General features: G+C 45.8%; 1 protein-coding gene across 1 annotated transcript in view; it reads right to left on the bottom strand.

Annotated features, from left to right (window-relative positions):
• LOC139569678 (CSC1-like protein 2) overlaps positions 1-18,573 on the bottom strand; it is a 92,665-nt gene that overhangs the window by 28,945 nt on the left and 45,147 nt on the right. Inside the window, exons 9-12 of the mRNA XM_071391087.1 lie at positions 16,162-16,270; positions 15,971-16,041; positions 3,355-3,435; positions 830-953 (exon numbers count right to left, since the gene is read on the bottom strand). Coding sequence (XP_071247188.1) covers positions 830-953; positions 3,355-3,435; positions 15,971-16,041; positions 16,162-16,270 — 385 coding nt within the window. The remainder of the gene's footprint in view (positions 1-829; positions 954-3,354; positions 3,436-15,970; positions 16,042-16,161; positions 16,271-18,573) is intronic.

Genomic DNA, 18,573 nt, shown 5'->3' with positions numbered 1-18,573 from the left:
CCTTGATAATACAGGTAGACGTCGGTCTTACCTGTTCACAGCCCTTGATAATACAGGTAGACGTCGGTCTTACCTGTTCACAGCCCTTGATAATACAGGTAGACGTCGGTCTTACCTGTTCACAGCCCTTGATAATACAGGTAGACGTCGGTCTTACCTGTTCACAGCCCTTGATAATACAGGTAGACGTCGGTCTTACCTGTTCACAGCCCTTGATAATACAGGTAGACGTCGGTCTTACCTGTTCACAGCCCTTGATAATACAGGTAGACGTCGGTCTTACCTGTTCACAGCCCTTGATAATACAGGTAGACGTCGGTCTTACCTGTTCACAGCCCTTGATAATACAGGTAGACGTTGGTCTTACCTGTTCACAGCCCTTGATAATACAGGTAGATGTTGGTCTTACCTGTTCACAGCCCTTGATAATACAGGTAGATGTTGGTCTTACCTGTTCACAGCCCTTGATAATACAGGTAGATGTTGGTCTTACCTGTTCACAGCCCTTGATAATACAGGTAGACGTCGGTCTTACCTGTTCACAGCCCTTGATAATACAGGTAGACGTCGGTCTTACCTGTTCACAGCCCTTGATAATACAGGTAGATGTTGGTCTTACCTGTTCACAGCCCTTGATAATACAGGTAGATGTCGGTCTTACCTGTTCACAGCCCTTGATAATACAGGTAGACGTCGGTCTTACCTGTTCACAGCCCTTGATAATACAGGTAGACGTCGGTCTTACCTGTTCACAGCCCTTGATAATACAGGTAGACGTCGGTCTTACCTGTTCACAGCCCTTGATAATACAGGTAGATGTTGGTCTTACCTGTTCACAGCCCTTGATAATACAGCAGCAGAGATGTCCACAGGGTTTGGGGTTGATCATGGAGGGGATGTGCTCCTTGGACTGTAGGTCTTTAAAGAACTTCATGCTACGTTCAGTCTTCTTCCTGTTTACAGAAGCACATGGACAGCACACATGCTCATATCACATGACCAAATACACTGGCCACACACCGGATTACTAGACAAATTAGTTTTGCTCATAGAGATGGAAAGAGGACTCGTCTGTGCCATTATGGCGTCTGTGACAGCATGGGCAGCACCATTAAGGCTCTCTCAATTTTAAAGTAGTACATGTTCTTCTTCTTTTGTGTTTGAAAAAAGTGTAAAACTAATATATTGGTGATTTACCGCCTCCTGCAGTGTTGGGAATACTGAATCAAATCTGCGACCGCTAGATGTAGTTTGGACCACTAATCACGGTCCCAACACACCAAGACAGTCGTGAAGAGGGCACGACAACACCTTTTCCCCCTCAGGAGACTGAAAAGATTTGTCATGGGTCCTGAGATCTTCAAAAAGGTCTACAGCTGCACCATCGAGAGCATCCTGACCGGTTGCATCACCGCCTGGTATGGCAACTGCTCGGCATCTGACAGTAAGGCCCTACAGAGGGTAGTGCGTACTGCTCAGTACATCCCTGGGAACAAGCTTCCTGCCATCCAGGACCTCTATACTAGGCCCATATTATTGTCCCCCTGTATATAGCCTTGTTATTTTATTGCGTAACTTTATTTCATTACATTTTTTACATTCGTTTATTTTGTAAATACTTTCTTACCTATTTTTTTAACTGCATTGTTGGTTAAGGATTTGTAAGTAAGCATATCACGGTAAGGTCTACACCTGTTGTATTCGGCGCATGTGACTAATAACATTAGATTTGATGGCGGTGATATGTCTTCAAGCCATTTAAACCCTACTACCCAACTAGAGGAAGACAATGCTCTGGTCACAACCCATAAGAATCCCCACCCAGTCAAAAACACTGAAAACAAATATATATAAAAACACACAACATGTAAAGTGTTAGTTCCATGTTTCATGAGCTGAAATAAAAGATCTCAGAATTGTTTCATACGCACAGAAAACTTGATGAAACTGTGGGTTTTGAACAACCGATGAATTTCTGCACAAACTGTCAGAAACCGTCTCAGGGAAGCTCATCTGTGTGCTCGTTGCCCTCAATAGGAAACGACGAGGCGGCAGGTAGCCTAGAGAGAGTTCTGTAGGCAAGACTATTTTTTTTGTAGAGCAACACAAATTAAAAAAGCACATTATAGCTTTTACTTCATTAGTCTTTTTTGTTTATTTTCTTTGCTTTCCCCCTAGCTACTTTTATTATACATATTTTTGGCTAGTTTCAGTAGTTGTAGAGAAACATTTGCAGCATCACAAGCTGTGAGCCGGCCTGAGCTTAATGTTACTTTTATTTTTTTCAGCCTAGTGGTTAGCGCATTGTGCCAGTAACCGAAAGGTTGCTAGATCGGATACCCGGTAGGCCGTCATTGTAAATAATACATTTGTTGTTTAACTGACTTGCCTAGTGAAATAAAGGTTAAAAAAATAAACTTGACTTGACTGCAGATTGGCGTTGTAACGTTGCTCATCTTGTGTGTCCTTCCCGGGATGTATCCCGGTTTCACCTGTACCGGGCAGATGGCAGACAGCGTGTAAGGCGTCGTGTGGGCGAGAAGTTTGCTGATGTCAACGTTGTAAACAGAGTGCCCCATGGTGGCGGTGGGGTTATGGTATTGGCAGGCATAAGCTATGGACAACTAACACAATTGCATTTTATCGATTGCAATTTGAATGCACAGAGATACTGTGACAAGACCCCGAGGCCCATTGACGAGTCGTTCATCCACCGCCATCACCTCATGTTTCAGCATGATAATGCACGACCCCATGTCACAAGGATCTGTACACAATTCCCGATAGCTGAAAATGTCCGTTCTTCCGTGGCCTGCATACTCACCAGACATGTCACCCATTGAGCATGTTTGGAATGCTCTGGATAGGCGTGTTCCAATTCCCGCCAATATCCAGCAACTTCTCACAGCCATTGAAGAGGAGTGGGACAACATTCCACAGGCCACAATCAACAGCCTGGTCAACTCTATGTGAAGGAGATGTGTCACGCTGCATAAGGCAAATGGTGGTCACACCAGATACAGACTGGTTTCATGATCCACACCCCTACCTTTTTGTTAAGGTATCTGTGACCAACAGATTCATATCTGTTTTCCCAGTCATGTGAAATCCATAGATTAGGGCCTCATGAATTTATTTAAATTGACTGATTTCCTCATATGAACAGTAACTCAGTAAAATCTTTCAAATTGTTGCAAGTTGCCTTTATTTTTGTTCAGTGTACTTTAAAATGGTGGAAGCCCCTCAATGGAAAATGTCCATGCTAAAACGTGTTAAATCCAAATTCAGTCCTCTCTCTCTCTCTCTCTATGGTATTGCTACAGACAGCGACAGTCAAGCGGAGACACTACTCACCTTTCTGAGTTGAGGGACATCAGCTTGGCCACGTCGTAACAAATACGAGCCTCTAGAACGCAGCAGTTTTCATAAGCCTGTCTGTATTGAGAGAAAGGGGAGGGTGGAGAGGCAAAGAGATGGTAAGGTAAGGATTAAAAAGGAATGGACATGGAGGAATCTGTTTATACAAGTCTATAGTATTCCCTTCAGTCCTTATGTTGGTTGCAGACATTAAATCGCTCGGCAGTCTCTCTGTGTTAACATGTCATAGAAATAGGACTAAAACATATAATGCAGAAGCACACTCATTACGGAACGTTGACTTGAACGGCAATGTCTGTTCTAGTAATTCTGTTTCTATAGTGACAGTGAACCACTGCCAGTACCTATACAGAACCACGACGACAGGGGGGGGGGGGGGGGATTAGATTCAGATAGAAAGCATTTCAAATCAAGGAAGTGACGCACGGTCGATATTCTAGTAATCGAATGACCTTTTATCATATTCACTATTACAGGACTGTAATCTAAATCACGCTGAACACAAATATAGAGGCCACAGGTAAAGTGTTGGTCCCACGTTTCATGAGCTGAAATAAAAGATGGCCGAAATATTCCATATGCACAAAAAGCTTATTTCGCTCAAATTTTGTGCACAAATGTGTTTTTAATCCCTGTTAGTGAGCATTTCTTCTTCGCCAAAATAATATATCCACCTGACAGATGTGGCATATCAATAAACTGATTAAACAGCATGATCATTACACAGGTGCACCTTGTGCCGGGGACAATAAAAGGCCACTAAAATATGCAGTTTTGACACACAACACAATGCCACAGATGCCTCAAGTTGAGGGAGCGTGCAATTTATATGATGACTGCAGAAAAGTCTTACCAGATCAGTTGCCAGAAAATTGAATGATAATTTCTCTACCATAAGCCGCCTCAAGTCATTTTAGAGAATTTGGCAGTGCGTCCAACCGGCCTCACAACCGCAGACGTGGTGTGGTGTGGGCTAGCGGTTTGCTATAGTCAACGTTGTGAACAGAGTGCCCCATGGTGGCGGTGGGGTTATGGTATGAGCAGGCATAAGCTACAGACAATGAACACAATTGCATTTTAACGATGGCAATTTGAAAGCACAGAGATACCGTGACAAGACCCCGAGGCCCATTGACGAGCCGTTCATCTGCCACCATCACCTCATGTTTCAGCATGATAATGCATGGCCCCATGTCACAAGGATCTGTACACAATTCCTGATAGCTGAAAATGTCCCAGTTCTTCCTTGGCCTGCAGACTCTACAGCCATGTCACCCATTGAGCATGTTTGGGATGCTCTGGATTGAACTTTAAGACAGTGTGTTCCAGTTACCGCCAATATCCAGCAACTTCTCACAGCCATTGAAGAGGAGTGGGACAACATTCCACAGGCCACAATCAACAGCCTGATCAACTCTATGAGAAGGAGATGTTGCTCTCTCTCTCTCTCTCTGCAGGCTACTGACATGTTGGTCTCTCTCTGCAGGTTACTGACATGTTGGTCTCTCTCTCTCTGCAGGCTACTGACATGTTGGTCTCTCTCTCTCTCTCTCTGCAGGCTACTGGCCAACTGACATGTTGGTCTTTCTCTCTGCAGGCTACTAGCCAACTGACATGTTGGTCTCTCTCTCTCTGCAGGCTACTGGCCAACTGACATGTTGGTCTCTCTCTCTCTGCAGGCTACTGGCCAACTGACATGTTGGTCTCTCTCTCTCTGCAGGCTACGGGCCAACTGACATGTTGGTCTCTCTCTCTGCAGGCTACTGGCCAACTGACATGTTGGTCTCTCTCTCTGCAGGCTACTGGCCAACTGACATGTTGGTCTCTCTCTCTTTGCAGGCTACTGGCCAACTGACATGTTGGTCTCTCTCTCTTTGCAGGCTACTGGCCAACTGACATGTTGGTCTCTCTCTCTGCAGGCTACTGGCCAACTGACATGTTGGTCTCTCTTGCTGCAGGCTACTGGCCAACTGACATGTTGGTCTCTCTCTCTCTGCAGGCTACTGGCCAAATGAAGTGTTGGTCTCTCTCTCTCTGCAGGCTACTGGCCAACTGACATGTTGGTCTCTCTCTCTCTGCAGGCTACTGGCCAACTGACATGTTGGTCTCTCTCTCTTTGCAGGCTACTGGCCAACTGACATGTTGGTCTCTCTCTCTCTGCAGGCTACTGGCCAACTGACATGTTGGTCTCTCTCTCTGCAGGCTACTGGCCAACTGACATGTTGGTCTCTCTTGCTGCAGGCTACTGGCCAACTGACATGTTGGTCTCTCTCTCTCTGCAGGCTACTGGCCAACTGACATGTTGGTCTCTCTCTCTCTGCAGGCTACTGGCCAACTGACATGTTGGTCTCTCTCTCTCTGCAGGCTACTGGCCAACTGACATGTTGGTCTCTCTCTCTCTGCAGGCTACTGACATGTTGGTCTCTCTCTCTCTGCAGGCTAATGACATGTTGTTCTCTCTCTGCAGGCTACTGGCCAACTGACATGTTGGTCTCTCTCTCTGCAGGCTACTGGCCAACTGACATGTTGGTCTCTCTCTCTCTGCAGGCTACTGGCCAACTGACATGTTGGTCTCTCTCTCTCTGCAGGCTACTGGCCAACTGACATGTTGGTCTCTCTCTCTCTGCAGGCTACTGGCCAACTGACATGTCGGTCTCTCTCTCTCTGCAGGCTACTGGCCAACTGACATGTTGGTCTCTCTCTCTCTGCAGGCTACTGGCCAACTGACATGTTGGTCTCTCTCTCTGCAGGCTACTGGCCAACTGACATGTTGGTCTCTCTCTGCAGGCTACTGGCCAACTGACATGTTGGTCTCTCTCTCTCTGCAGGCTACTGGCCAACTGACATGTTGGTCTCTCTCTCTGCAGGCTACTGGCCAACTGACATGTTGGTCTCTCTCTGCAGGCTATGAGATGTAGTGTAATACTATTTGGCTTAGAGGTGACATGCCATGACTCTGTCCCACACACCCCTCCCAGTGTCTGCCCCCCCAGTTTGCATCCTCCCCCCCTCCCAGTGTGCGTCTGTCCCCCCCTCCCAGTGTCCATCCCCGCCTCCCAGTGTGCGTCCGCCCCCCAGTTTGCATCCTCCCTCCCTCCCAGTGTGCTCTGTCCCCCCCCCAGTGTGCGTCTGCCCCCCCCCCCCTCCCAGTGTGCGTCTGCCCCCTCCCTCCCAGTGTGCTCTGTCCCCCCCCAGTGTGCCCCCCCCCAGCCCATCCTCCTACAGCCTAACACATGACTCAACTATTCCAGCCCATCTGACTTCAGTTAGGAACAATTCCACAGATAGACCTACTATTGTATGTATGTTTAGGGCTGGCCTGGGAGGCACGGTCTACATTCACCACACGGGACACATGGCCCATGGAGAGGGCAGGACCTGCACTGTAGCCTTACCCAACTACCTGGGAGAATGGATCTCTCAGAGAGACCACATTAATGTAACACTGTTAACAGAGCCTTACCCAACTACCTGGGAGAATGGATCTCTCAGAGAGACCACATTCATGTAACACTGTTAACAGAGCCTTACCCAACTACCTGGGGGAATGGATCTCTCAGAGAGACCACATTCATGTAACACTGTTAACAGAGCCTTACCCAACTACCTGGGAGAATGGATCTCTCAGAGAGACCACATTCATGTAACACTGTTAACAGAGCCTTACCCAACTACCTGGGAGATTGGATCTCTCAGAGAGACCACATTAATGTAACACTGTTAACAGAGCCTTACCCAACTACCTGGGAGAATGGATCTCTCAGAGAGACCACATTAATGTAACACTGTTAACAGAGCCTTACCCAACTACCTGGGAGAATGGATCTCTCAGAGAGACCACATTCACGTAACACTGTTAACAGAGCCTTACCCAACTACCTGGGAGAATGGATCTCTCAGAGAGACCACATTCATGTAACACTGTTAACAGAGCCTTACCCAACTACCTGGGAGAATGGATCTCTCAGAGAGATCACATTCATGTAACACTGTTAACAGAGCCTTACCCAACTACCTGGGAGAATGGATCTCTCAGAGAGACCACATTCATGTAACACTGTTAACAGAGCCTTACCCAACTACCTGGGAGAATGGATCTCTCAGAGAGACCACATTCATGTAACACTGTTAACAGAGCCTTACCCAACTACCTGGGAGAATGGATCTCTCAGAGAGACCACATTCACGTAACACTGTTAACAGAGCCTTACCCAACTACCTGGGAGAATGGATCTCTCAGAGAGACCACATTCATGTAACACTGTTAACAGAGCCTTACCCAACTACCTGGGGGAATGGATCTCTCAGAGAGACCACATTCATGTAACACTGTTAACAGAGCCTTACCCAACTACCTGGGAGAATGGATCTCTCAGAGAGACCACATTAATGTAACACTGTTAACAGAGCCTTACCCAACTACCTGGGAGAATGGATCTCTCAGAGAGATCACATTCATGTAACACTGTTAACAGAGCCTTACCCAACTACCTGGGAGAATGGATCTCCCAGAGAGACCACATTAATGTAACACTGTTAACAGAGCCTTACCCAACTACCTGGGAGAATGGATCTCTCAGAGAGATCACATTCATGTAACACTGTTAACAGAGCCTTACCCAACTACCTGGGAGAATAGATCTCTCAGAGAGACCACATTCATGTAACACTGTTAACAGAGCCTTACCCAACTACCTGGGAGAATGGATCTCTCAGAGAGACCACATTCATGTAACACTGTTAACAGAGCCTTACCCAACTACCTGGGAGAATGGATCTCCCAGAGAGACCACATTCATGTAACACTGTTAACAGAGCCTTACCCAACTACCTGGGAGAATGGATCTCTCAGAGAGACCACATTAATGTAACACTGTTAACAGAGCCTTACCCAACTACCTGGGAGAATGGATCTCTCAGAGAGACCACATTAATGTAACACTGTTAACAGAGCCTTACCCAACTACCTGGGAGAATGGATCTCTCAGAGAGACCACATTCATGTAACACTGTTAACAGAGCCTTACCCAACTACCTGGGAGAATGGATCTCTCAGAGAGACCACATTCATGTAACACTGTTAACAGAGCCTTACCCAACTACCTGGGAGAATGGATCTCTCAGAGAGATCACATTCATGTAACACTGTTAACAGAGCCTTACCCAACTACCTGGGAGAATGGATCTCTCAGAGAGACCACATTCATGTAACACTGTTAACAGAGCCTTACCCAACTACCTGGGGGAATGGATCTCTCAGAGAGACCACATTAATGTAACACTGTTAACAGAGCCTTACCCAACTACCTGGGGGAATGGATCTCTCAGAGAGACCACATTAATGTAACACTGTTAACAGAGCCTTACCCAACTACCTGGGAGAATGGATCTCTCAGAGAGACCACATTCATGTAACACTGTTAACAGAGCCTTACCCAACTACCTGGGAGAATGGATCTCTCAGAGAGACCACATTCACGTAACACTGTTAACAGAGCCTTACCCAACTACCTGGGAGAATGGATCTCTCAGAGAGACCACATTCATGTAACACTGTTAACAGAGCCTTACCCAACTACCTGGGAGAATGGATCTCTCAGAGAGACCACATTAATGTAACACTGTTAACAGAGCCTTACCCAACTACCTGGGAGAATGGATCTCTCAGAGAGACCACATTCATGTAACACTGTTAACAGAGCCTTACCCAACTACCTGGGAGAATGGATCTCTCAGAGAGACCACATTCATGTAACACTGTTAACAGAGCCTTACCCAACTACCTGGGAGAATGGATCTCTCAGAGAGACCACATTCACGTAACACTGTTAACAGAGCCTTACCCAACTACCTGGGGGAATGGATCTCCCAGAGAGACCACATTCATGTAACACTGTTAACAGAGCCTTACCCAACTACCTGGGAGAATGGATCTCTCAGAGAGACCACATTCATGTAACACTGTTAACAGAGCCTTACCCAACTACCTGGGAGAATGGATCTCTCAGAGAGACCACATTCATGTAACACTGTTAACAGAGCCTTACCCAACTACCTGGGGGAATGGATCTCTCAGAGAGACCACATTAATGTAACACTGTTAACAGAGCCTTACCCAACTACCTGGGAGAATGGATCTCTCAGAGAGACCACATTAATGTAACACTGTTAACAGAGCCTTACCCAACTACCTGGGAGAATGGATCTCTCAGAGAGACCACATTAATGTAACACTGTTAACAGAGCCTTACCCAACTACCTGGGAGAATGGATCTCCCAGAGAGACCACATTCATGTAACACTGTTAACAGAGCCTTACCCAACTACCTGGGAGAATGGATCTCCCAGAGAGACCACATTCATGTAACACTGTTAACAGAGCCTTACCCAACTACCTGGGGGAATGGATCTCTCAGAGAGACCACATTAATGTAACACTGTTAACAGAGCCTTACCCAACTACCTGGGGGAATGGATCTCTCAGAGAGACCACATTAATGTAACACTGTTAACAGAGCCTTACCCAACTACCTGGGAGAATGGATCTCTCAGAGAGACCACATTCATGTAACACTGTTAACAGAGCCTTACCCAACTACCTGGGAGAATGGATCTCTCAGAGAGACCACATTAATGTAACACTGTTAACAGAGCCTTACCCAACTACCTGGGGGAATGGATCTCTCAGAGAGACCACATTAATGTAACACTGTTAACAGAGCCTTACCCAACTACCTGGGAGAATGGATCTCTCAGAGAGACCACATTCATGTAACACTGTTAACAGAGCCTTACCCAACTACCTGGGAGAATGGATCTCCCAGAGAGACCACATTCATGTAACACTGTTAACAGAGCCTTACCCAACTACCTGGGAGAATGGATCTCTCAGAGAGACCACATTAATGTAACACTGTTAACAGAGCCTTACCCAACTACCTGGGAGAATGGATCTCTCAGAGAGACCACATTAATGTAACACTGTTAACAGAGCCTTACCCAACTACCTGGGAGAATGGATCTCTCAGAGAGACCACATTCATGTAACACTGTTAACAGAGCCTTACCCAACTACCTGGGAGAATGGATCTCTCAGAGAGACCACATTCATGTAACACTGTTAACAGAGCCTTACCCAACTACCTGGGAGAATGGATCTCTCAGAGAGATCACATTCATGTAACACTGTTAACAGAGCCTTACCCAACTACCTGGGAGAATGGATCTCTCAGAGAGATCACATTAATGTAACACTGTTAACAGAGCCTTACCCAACTACCTGGGAGAATGGATCTCTCAGAGAGACCACATTAATGTAACACTGTTAACAGAGCCTTACCCAACTACCTGGGAGAATGGATCTCTCAGAGAGACCACATTCATGTAACACTGTTAACAGAGCCTTACCCAACTACCTGGGAGAATGGATCTCTCAGAGAGATCACATTCATGTAACACTGTTAACAGAGCCTTACCCAACTACCTGGGAGAATGGATCTCTCAGAGAGACCACATTAATGTAACACTGTTAACAGAGCCTTACCCAACTACCTGGGAGAATGGATCTCTCAGAGAGACCACATTCATGTAACACTGTTAACAGAGCCTTACCCAACTACCTGGGAGAATGGATCTCTCAGAGAGATCACATTCATGTAACACTGTTAACAGAGCCTTACCCAACTACCTGGGAGAATGGATCTCCCAGAGAGACCACATTAATGTAACACTGTTAACAGAGCCTTACCCAACTACCTGGGAGAATGGATCTCTCAGAGAGACCACATTCATGTAACACTGTTAACAGAGCCTTACCCAACTACCTGGGAGAATGGATCTCTCAGAGAGACCACATTCATGTAACACTGTTAACAGAGCCTTACCCAACTACCTGGGAGAATGGATCTCTCAGAGAGACCACATTAATGTAACACTGTTAACAGAGCCTTACCCAACTACCTGGGAGAATGGATCTCTCAGAGAGACCACATTCATGTAACACTGTTAACAGAGCCTTACCCAACTACCTGGGAGAATGGATCTCTCAGAGAGACCACATTAATGTAACACTGTTAACAGAGCCTTACCCAACTACCTGGGAGAATGGATCTCTCAGAGAGACCACATTCATGTAACACTGTTAACAGAGCCTTACCCAACTACCTGGGAGAATGGATCTCTCAGAGAGACCACATTCATGTAACACTGTTAACAGAGCCTTACCCAACTACCTGGGAGAATGGATCTCTCAGAGAGACCACATTCATGTAACACTGTTAACAGAGCCTTACCCAACTACCTGGGAGAATGGATCTCTCAGAGAGACCACATTCATGTAACACTGTTAACAGAGCCTTACCCAACTACCTGGGAGAATGGATCTCTCAGAGAGATCACATTCATGTAACACTGTTAACAGAGCCTTACCCAACTACCTGGGAGAATGGATCTCTCAGAGAGACCACATTAATGTAACACTGTTAACAGAGCCTTACCCAACTACCTGGGAGAATGGATCTCTCAGAGAGATCACATTAATGTAACACTGTTAACAGAGCCTTACCCAACTACCTGGGAGAATGGATCTCCCAGAGAGACCACATTCATGTAACACTGTTAACAGAGCCTTACCCAACTACCTGGGGGAATGGATCTCTCAGAGAGACCACATTAATGTAACACTGTTAACAGAGCCTTACCCAACTACCTGGGAGAATGGATCTCTCAGAGAGACCACATTAATGTAACACTGTTAACAGAGCCTTACCCAACTACCTGGGAGAATGGATCTCTCAGAGAGACCACATTAATGTAACACTGTTAACAGAGCCTTACCCAACTACCTGGGAGAATGGATCTCCCAGAGAGACCACATTCATGTAACACTGTTAACAGAGCCTTACCCAACTACCTGGGGGAATGGATCTCTCAGAGAGACCACATTCATGTAACACTGTTAACAGAGCCTTACCCAACTACCTGGGGGAATGGATCTCTCAGAGAGACCACATTAATGTAACACTGTTAACAGAGCCTTACCCAACTACCTGGGAGAATGGATCTCTCAGAGAGACCACATTCATGTAACACTGTTAACAGAGCCTTACCCAACTACCTGGGAGAATGGATCTCTCAGAGAGACCACATTAATGTAACACTGTTAACAGAGCCTTACCCAACTACCTGGGGGAATGGATCTCTCAGAGAGACCACATTAATGTAACACTGTTAACAGAGCCTTACCCAACTACCTGGGAGAATGGATCTCTCAGAGAGACCACATTCATGTAACACTGTTAACAGAGCCTTACCCAACTACCTGGGAGAATGGATCTCTCAGAGAGACCACATTAATGTAACACTGTTAACAGAGCCTTACCCAACTACCTGGGAGAATGGATCTCTCAGAGAGACCACATTAATGTAACACTGTTAACAGAGCCTTACCCAACTACCTGGGAGAATGGATCTCTCAGAGAGACCACATTCATGTAACACTGTTAACAGAGCCTTACCCAACTACCTGGGAGAATGGATCTCCCAGAGAGACCACATTCATGTAACACTGTTAACAGAGCCTTACCCAACTACCTGGGAGAATGGATCTCTCAGAGAGATCACATTAATGTAACACTGTTAACAGAGCCTTACCCAACTACCTGGGAGAATGGATCTCTCAGAGAGATCACATTAATGTAACACTGTTAACAGAGCCTTACCCAACTACCTGGGAGAATGGATCTCTCAGAGAGACCACATTAATGTAACACTGTTAACAGAGCCTTACCCAACTACCTGGGAGAATGGATCTCTCAGAGAGACCACATTCATGTAACACTGTTAACAGAGCCTTACCCAACTACCTGGGAGAATGGATATCTCAGAGAGATCACATTCATGTAACACTGTTAACAGAGCCTTACCCAACTACCTGGGAGAATGGATCTCTCAGAGAGATCACATTAATGTAACACTGTTAACAGAGCCTTACCCAACTACCTGGGAGAATGGATCTCTCAGAGAGACCACATTAATGTAACACTGTTAACAGAGCCTTACCCAACTACCTGGGAGAATGGATCTCTCAGAGAGACCACATTCATGTAACACTGTTAACAGAGCCTTACCCAACTACCTGGGAGAATGGATCTCTCAGAGAGACCACATTCATGTAACACTGTTAACAGAGCCTTACCCAACTACCTGGGAGAATGGATCTCTCAGAGAGACCACATTAATGTAACACTGTTAACAGAGCCTTACCCAACTACCTGGGAGAATGGATCTCTCAGAGAGACCACATTCATGTAACACTGTTAACAGAGCCTTACCCAACTACCTGGGAGAATGGATCTCTCAGAGAGATCACATTCATGTAACACTGTTAACAGAGCCTTACCCAACTACCTGGGAGAATGGATCTCCCAGAGAGACCACATTAATGTAACACTGTTAACAGAGCCTTACCCAACTACCTGGGAGAATGGATCTCTCAGAGAGACCACATTCATGTAACACTGTTAACAGAGCCTTACCCAACTACCTGGGAGAATGGATCTCTCAGAGAGACCACATTCATGTAACACTGTTAACAGAGCCTTACCCAACTACCTGGGAGAATGGATCTCTCAGAGAGACCACATTAATGTAACACTGTTAACAGAGCCTTACCCAACTACCTGGGAGAATGGATCTCTCAGAGAGACCACATTCATGTAACACTGTTAACAGAGCCTTACCCAACTACCTGGGAGAATGGATCTCTCAGAGAGACCACATTAATGTAACACTGTTAACAGAGCCTTACCCAACTACCTGGGAGAATGGATCTCTCAGAGACCACATTCATGTAACACTGTTAACAGAGCCTTACCCAACTACCTGGGGGAATGGATCTCTCAGAGAGACCACATTCATGTAACACTGTTAACAGAGCCTTACCCAACTACCTGGGAGAATGGATCTCTCAGAGAGATCACATTCATGTAACACTGTTAACAGAGCCTTACCCAACTACCTGGGAGAATGGATCTCTCAGAGAGACCACATTCATGTAACACTGTTAACAGAGCCTTACCCAACTACCTGGGAGAATGGATCTCTCAGAGAGATCACATTCATGTAACACTGTTAACAGAGCCTTACCCAACTACCTGGGAGAATGGATCTCCCAGAGAGACCACATTAATGTAACACTGTTAACAGAGCCTTACCCAACTACCTGGGGGAATGGATCTCTCAGAGAGACCACATTAATGTAACACTGTTAACAGAGCCTTACCCAACTACCTGGGAGAATGGATCTCTCAGAGAGACCACATTAATGTAACACTGTTAACAGAGCCTTACCCAACTACCTGGGAGAATGGATCTCTCAGAGAGATCACATTAATGTAACACTGTTAACAGAGCCTTACCCAACTACCTGGGAGAATGGATCTCCCAGAGAGACCACATTCATGTAACACTGTTAACAGAGCCTTACCCAACTACCTGGGAGAATGGATCTCTCAGAGAGACCACATTCATGTAACACTGTTAACAGAGCCTTACCCAACTACCTGGGAGAATGGATCTCTCAGAGAGACCACATTAATGTAACACTGTTAACAGAGCCTTACCCAACTACCTGGGGGAATGGATCTCTCAGAGAGACCACATTCATGTAACACTGTTAACAGAGCCTTACCCAACTACCTGGGAGAATGGATCTCTCAGAGAGACCACATTCATGTAACACTGTTAACAGAGCCTTACCCAACTACCTGGGAGAATGGATCTCTCAGAGAGACCACATTCATGTAACACTGTTAACAGAGCCTTACCCAACTACCTGGGGGAATGGATCTCTCAGAGAGACCACATTCATGTAACACTGTTAACAGAGCCTTACCCAACTACCTGGGAGAATGGATCTCTCAGAGAGACCACATTCATGTAACACTGTTAACAGAGCCTTACCCAACTACCTGGGAGAATGGATCTCTCAGAGAGACCACATTCATGTAACACTGTTAACAGAGCCTTACCCAACTACCTGGGAGAATGGATCTCTCAGAGAGACCACATTCATGCAAATGGTGGATTAATGTAATTTCTCTCCTAAGGGAGACATTCTAAGAGAAACCTTTGAAGCTTGCGAAGTGAAATCAGGAAATCATTGGGGCGGCAGGTAGCCTAGTGGTTAGAGTGTAGGGACGGCAGGTAGCCTAGTGGTTAGAGTGTAGGGGCGGCAGGTAGCCTAGTGGTTAGAGCGTAGGGGCGGCAGGTAGCCTAGTGGTTAGAGAGTAGGGGGGGCAGGTAGCCTAGTGGTTAGAGTGTAGGGGCGGCAGGTAGCCTAGTGGTTAGAGTGTAGGGACGGCAGGTAGCCTAGTGGTTAGAGTGTAGGGGCGGCAGGTAGCCTAGTGGTTAGATCGTTGGACTAGTAACCGAAAGGTTGCAAAATCAAATCCCCGAGCTGACAAGGTAAAAAAAATCTGTCGTTCTGCCCCTGAACAAGGCAGTTTAACCCACGAGGCCGTCATTGTAAATAAGAATTTGTCCTTAAATGACTTGCCTAGTTAAATAAAAGATAAATAAATAAAATACTTACTCAAAGTGCTGCTTGATGTGCTTCTCCTCTGCATACTTGGAGATCCCATTGACAAATAAAGTGCGTTTCACCTAAAAAGCAGAGCCAGAAATGAAGAAGAACTTTTCACATTGACCTGGTACATCTAGTATACAGCCTGCCTCCAGATAGTGGTGTGTGTGTGTGTGTGTGTGTGTGTTCACACCACCCACCAAATCGTCCTCTCTGTAGTGCATCTTGGAGGTGTGCCGTCTCATGCTGTACACGGTCAGCAACAGGTAGAGGAACGCAAAGGTGGTATGGAGCCACAGCAGCATGTTACTGAGGGGGGGGGACAGATAACCACAGCAGTATGTTACTGAGAGGAGAGACAGATAACCACAGCAGTATGTTACTGAGAGGAGAGACAGATAACCACAGCAGTATGTTACTGTGAGGAGAGGAGAGAAACCCAGTTAACCACAGCAGTATGTTACTGTGAGGAGAGACAGATAACCACAGCAGTATGTTACTGAGAGGAGAGACAGATAACCACAGCAGTATGTTACTGTGAGGAGAGACAGACAACCACAGCAGTATGTTACTGAGAGGAGAGACAGATAACCACAGCAGTATGTTACTGTGAGGAGAGACAGTTAACCACAGCAGTATGTTACTGAGAGGAGAGACAGATAACCACAGCAGTATGTTACTGTGAGGAGAGACAGATAACCACAGCAGTATGTTACTGAGAGGAGAGACAGATAACCACAGCAGTATGTTACTGTGAGGAGAGACAGTTAACCACAGCAGTATGTTACTGAGAGGAGAGACAGATAACCACAGCAGTATGTTACTGAGAGGAGAGACAGTTAACCACAGCAGTATGTTACTGAGAGGAGAGACAGATAATCACAGCAGTATGTTACTGTGAGGAGAGAAACCCAGTTAATCACTACAGTATGTTACTGAGGGGGGGGGGGGGACAGAGAAACCTAGTTAACCACAGCAGTATGTTACTGTGAGGAGAGACAGATAACCACAGCAGTATGTTACTGAGAGGAGAGACAGATAACCACAGCAGTATGTTACTGTGAGGAGAGACAGTTAACCACAGCAGTATGTTACTGAGAGGAGAGACAGATAATCACAGCAGTATGTTACTGTGGGGGGGGGGACAGAGAAAGAGAAACCCAGTTAAATCACAGCAGTATGTTACTGAGAGGAGAGACAGATAATCACAGCAGTATGTTACTGTGAGGAGAGAGATAACCACAGCAGTATGTTACTGTGAGGAGAGAGATAACCACAGCAGTATGTTACTGTGAGGAGAGACAGATAACCACAGCAGTATGTTACTGTGAGGAGAGAGATAATCACAGCAGTATGTTACTGTGAGGAGAGAGATAACCACAGCAGTATGTTACTGTGAGGAGAGACAGATAACCACAGCAGTATGTTACTGTGAGGAGAGACAGAAACACAGTTAACCACAGCAGTATGTTACTGTGAGGAGAGACAGAAAACCAGTTAATCACAGCAGTATGTTACTGAGAGGAGAGACAGAAAACCAGTTAATCACAGCAGTATGTTACTGAGAGGAGAGACAGAGAAACCCAGTTAACCACAGCAGTATGTTACTGTGAGGAGAGACAGATAACCACAGCAGTATGTTACTGTGAGGAGAGACAGATAACCACAGCAGTATGTTACTGTGAGGAGAGACAGATAACCACCGCAGTATGTTACTGTGAGGAGAGACAGATAACCACAGCAGTATGTTACTGTGAGGAGAGACAGATAACCACAGCAGTAAGTTACTGAGAGGAGAGACAGATAACCAAAGCAGTATGTTACTGTGAGGAGAGACAGATAATCACAGCAGTATGTTACTGTGAGGAGAGACAGATAACCACAGCAGTATGTTACTGTGAGGAGAGACAGATAACCACAGCAGTATCTTACTGTGAGGAGAGACAGAAAACCAGTTAACCACAGCAGTATGTTACTGAGAGGAGAGACAGTTAACCACAGCAGTATGTTACTGTGAGGAGAGACAGTTAATCACAGCAGTATGTTACTGTGAGGAGAGACAGATAATCACAGCAGTATGTTACTGTGAGGAGAGACAGTTAACCACAGCAGTATGTTACTGAGAGGAGAGACAGATAACCACAGCAGTATGTTACTGTGAGGAGAGACAGATAATCACAGCAGTATGTTACTGTGAGGAGAGAGATAATCACAGCAGTATGTTACTGTGAGGAGAGAGATAACCACAGCAGTATGTTACTGTGAGGAGAGACAGATAATCACAGCAGTATGTTACTGTGAGGAGAGAGATAATCACAGCAGTATGTTACTGTGAGGAGAGACAGATAACCACAGCAGTGTGTTACTGTGAGGAGAGACAGATAACCACAGCAGTATGTTACTGTGAGGAGAGACAGAAACACAGTTAACCACAGCAGTATGTTACTGTGAGGAGAGACAGAAAACCAGTTAATCACAGCAGTATGTTACTGAGAGGAGAGACAGAAAACCAGTTAATCACAGCAGTATGTTACTGAGAGGAGAGACAGAGAAACCCAGTTAACCACAGCAGTATGTTACTGTGAGGAGAGACAGAGAAACCCAGTTAATCA

Source organism: Salvelinus alpinus, chromosome 3, assembly GCF_045679555.1.
Source record: "Salvelinus alpinus chromosome 3, SLU_Salpinus.1, whole genome shotgun sequence".
Classification (NCBI taxonomy): domain Eukaryota; kingdom Metazoa; phylum Chordata; class Actinopteri; order Salmoniformes; family Salmonidae; genus Salvelinus; species Salvelinus alpinus.
Note: the sequence above shows the minus strand (reverse complement) of the source record. Positions and strands in the feature narration are given on the sequence as shown.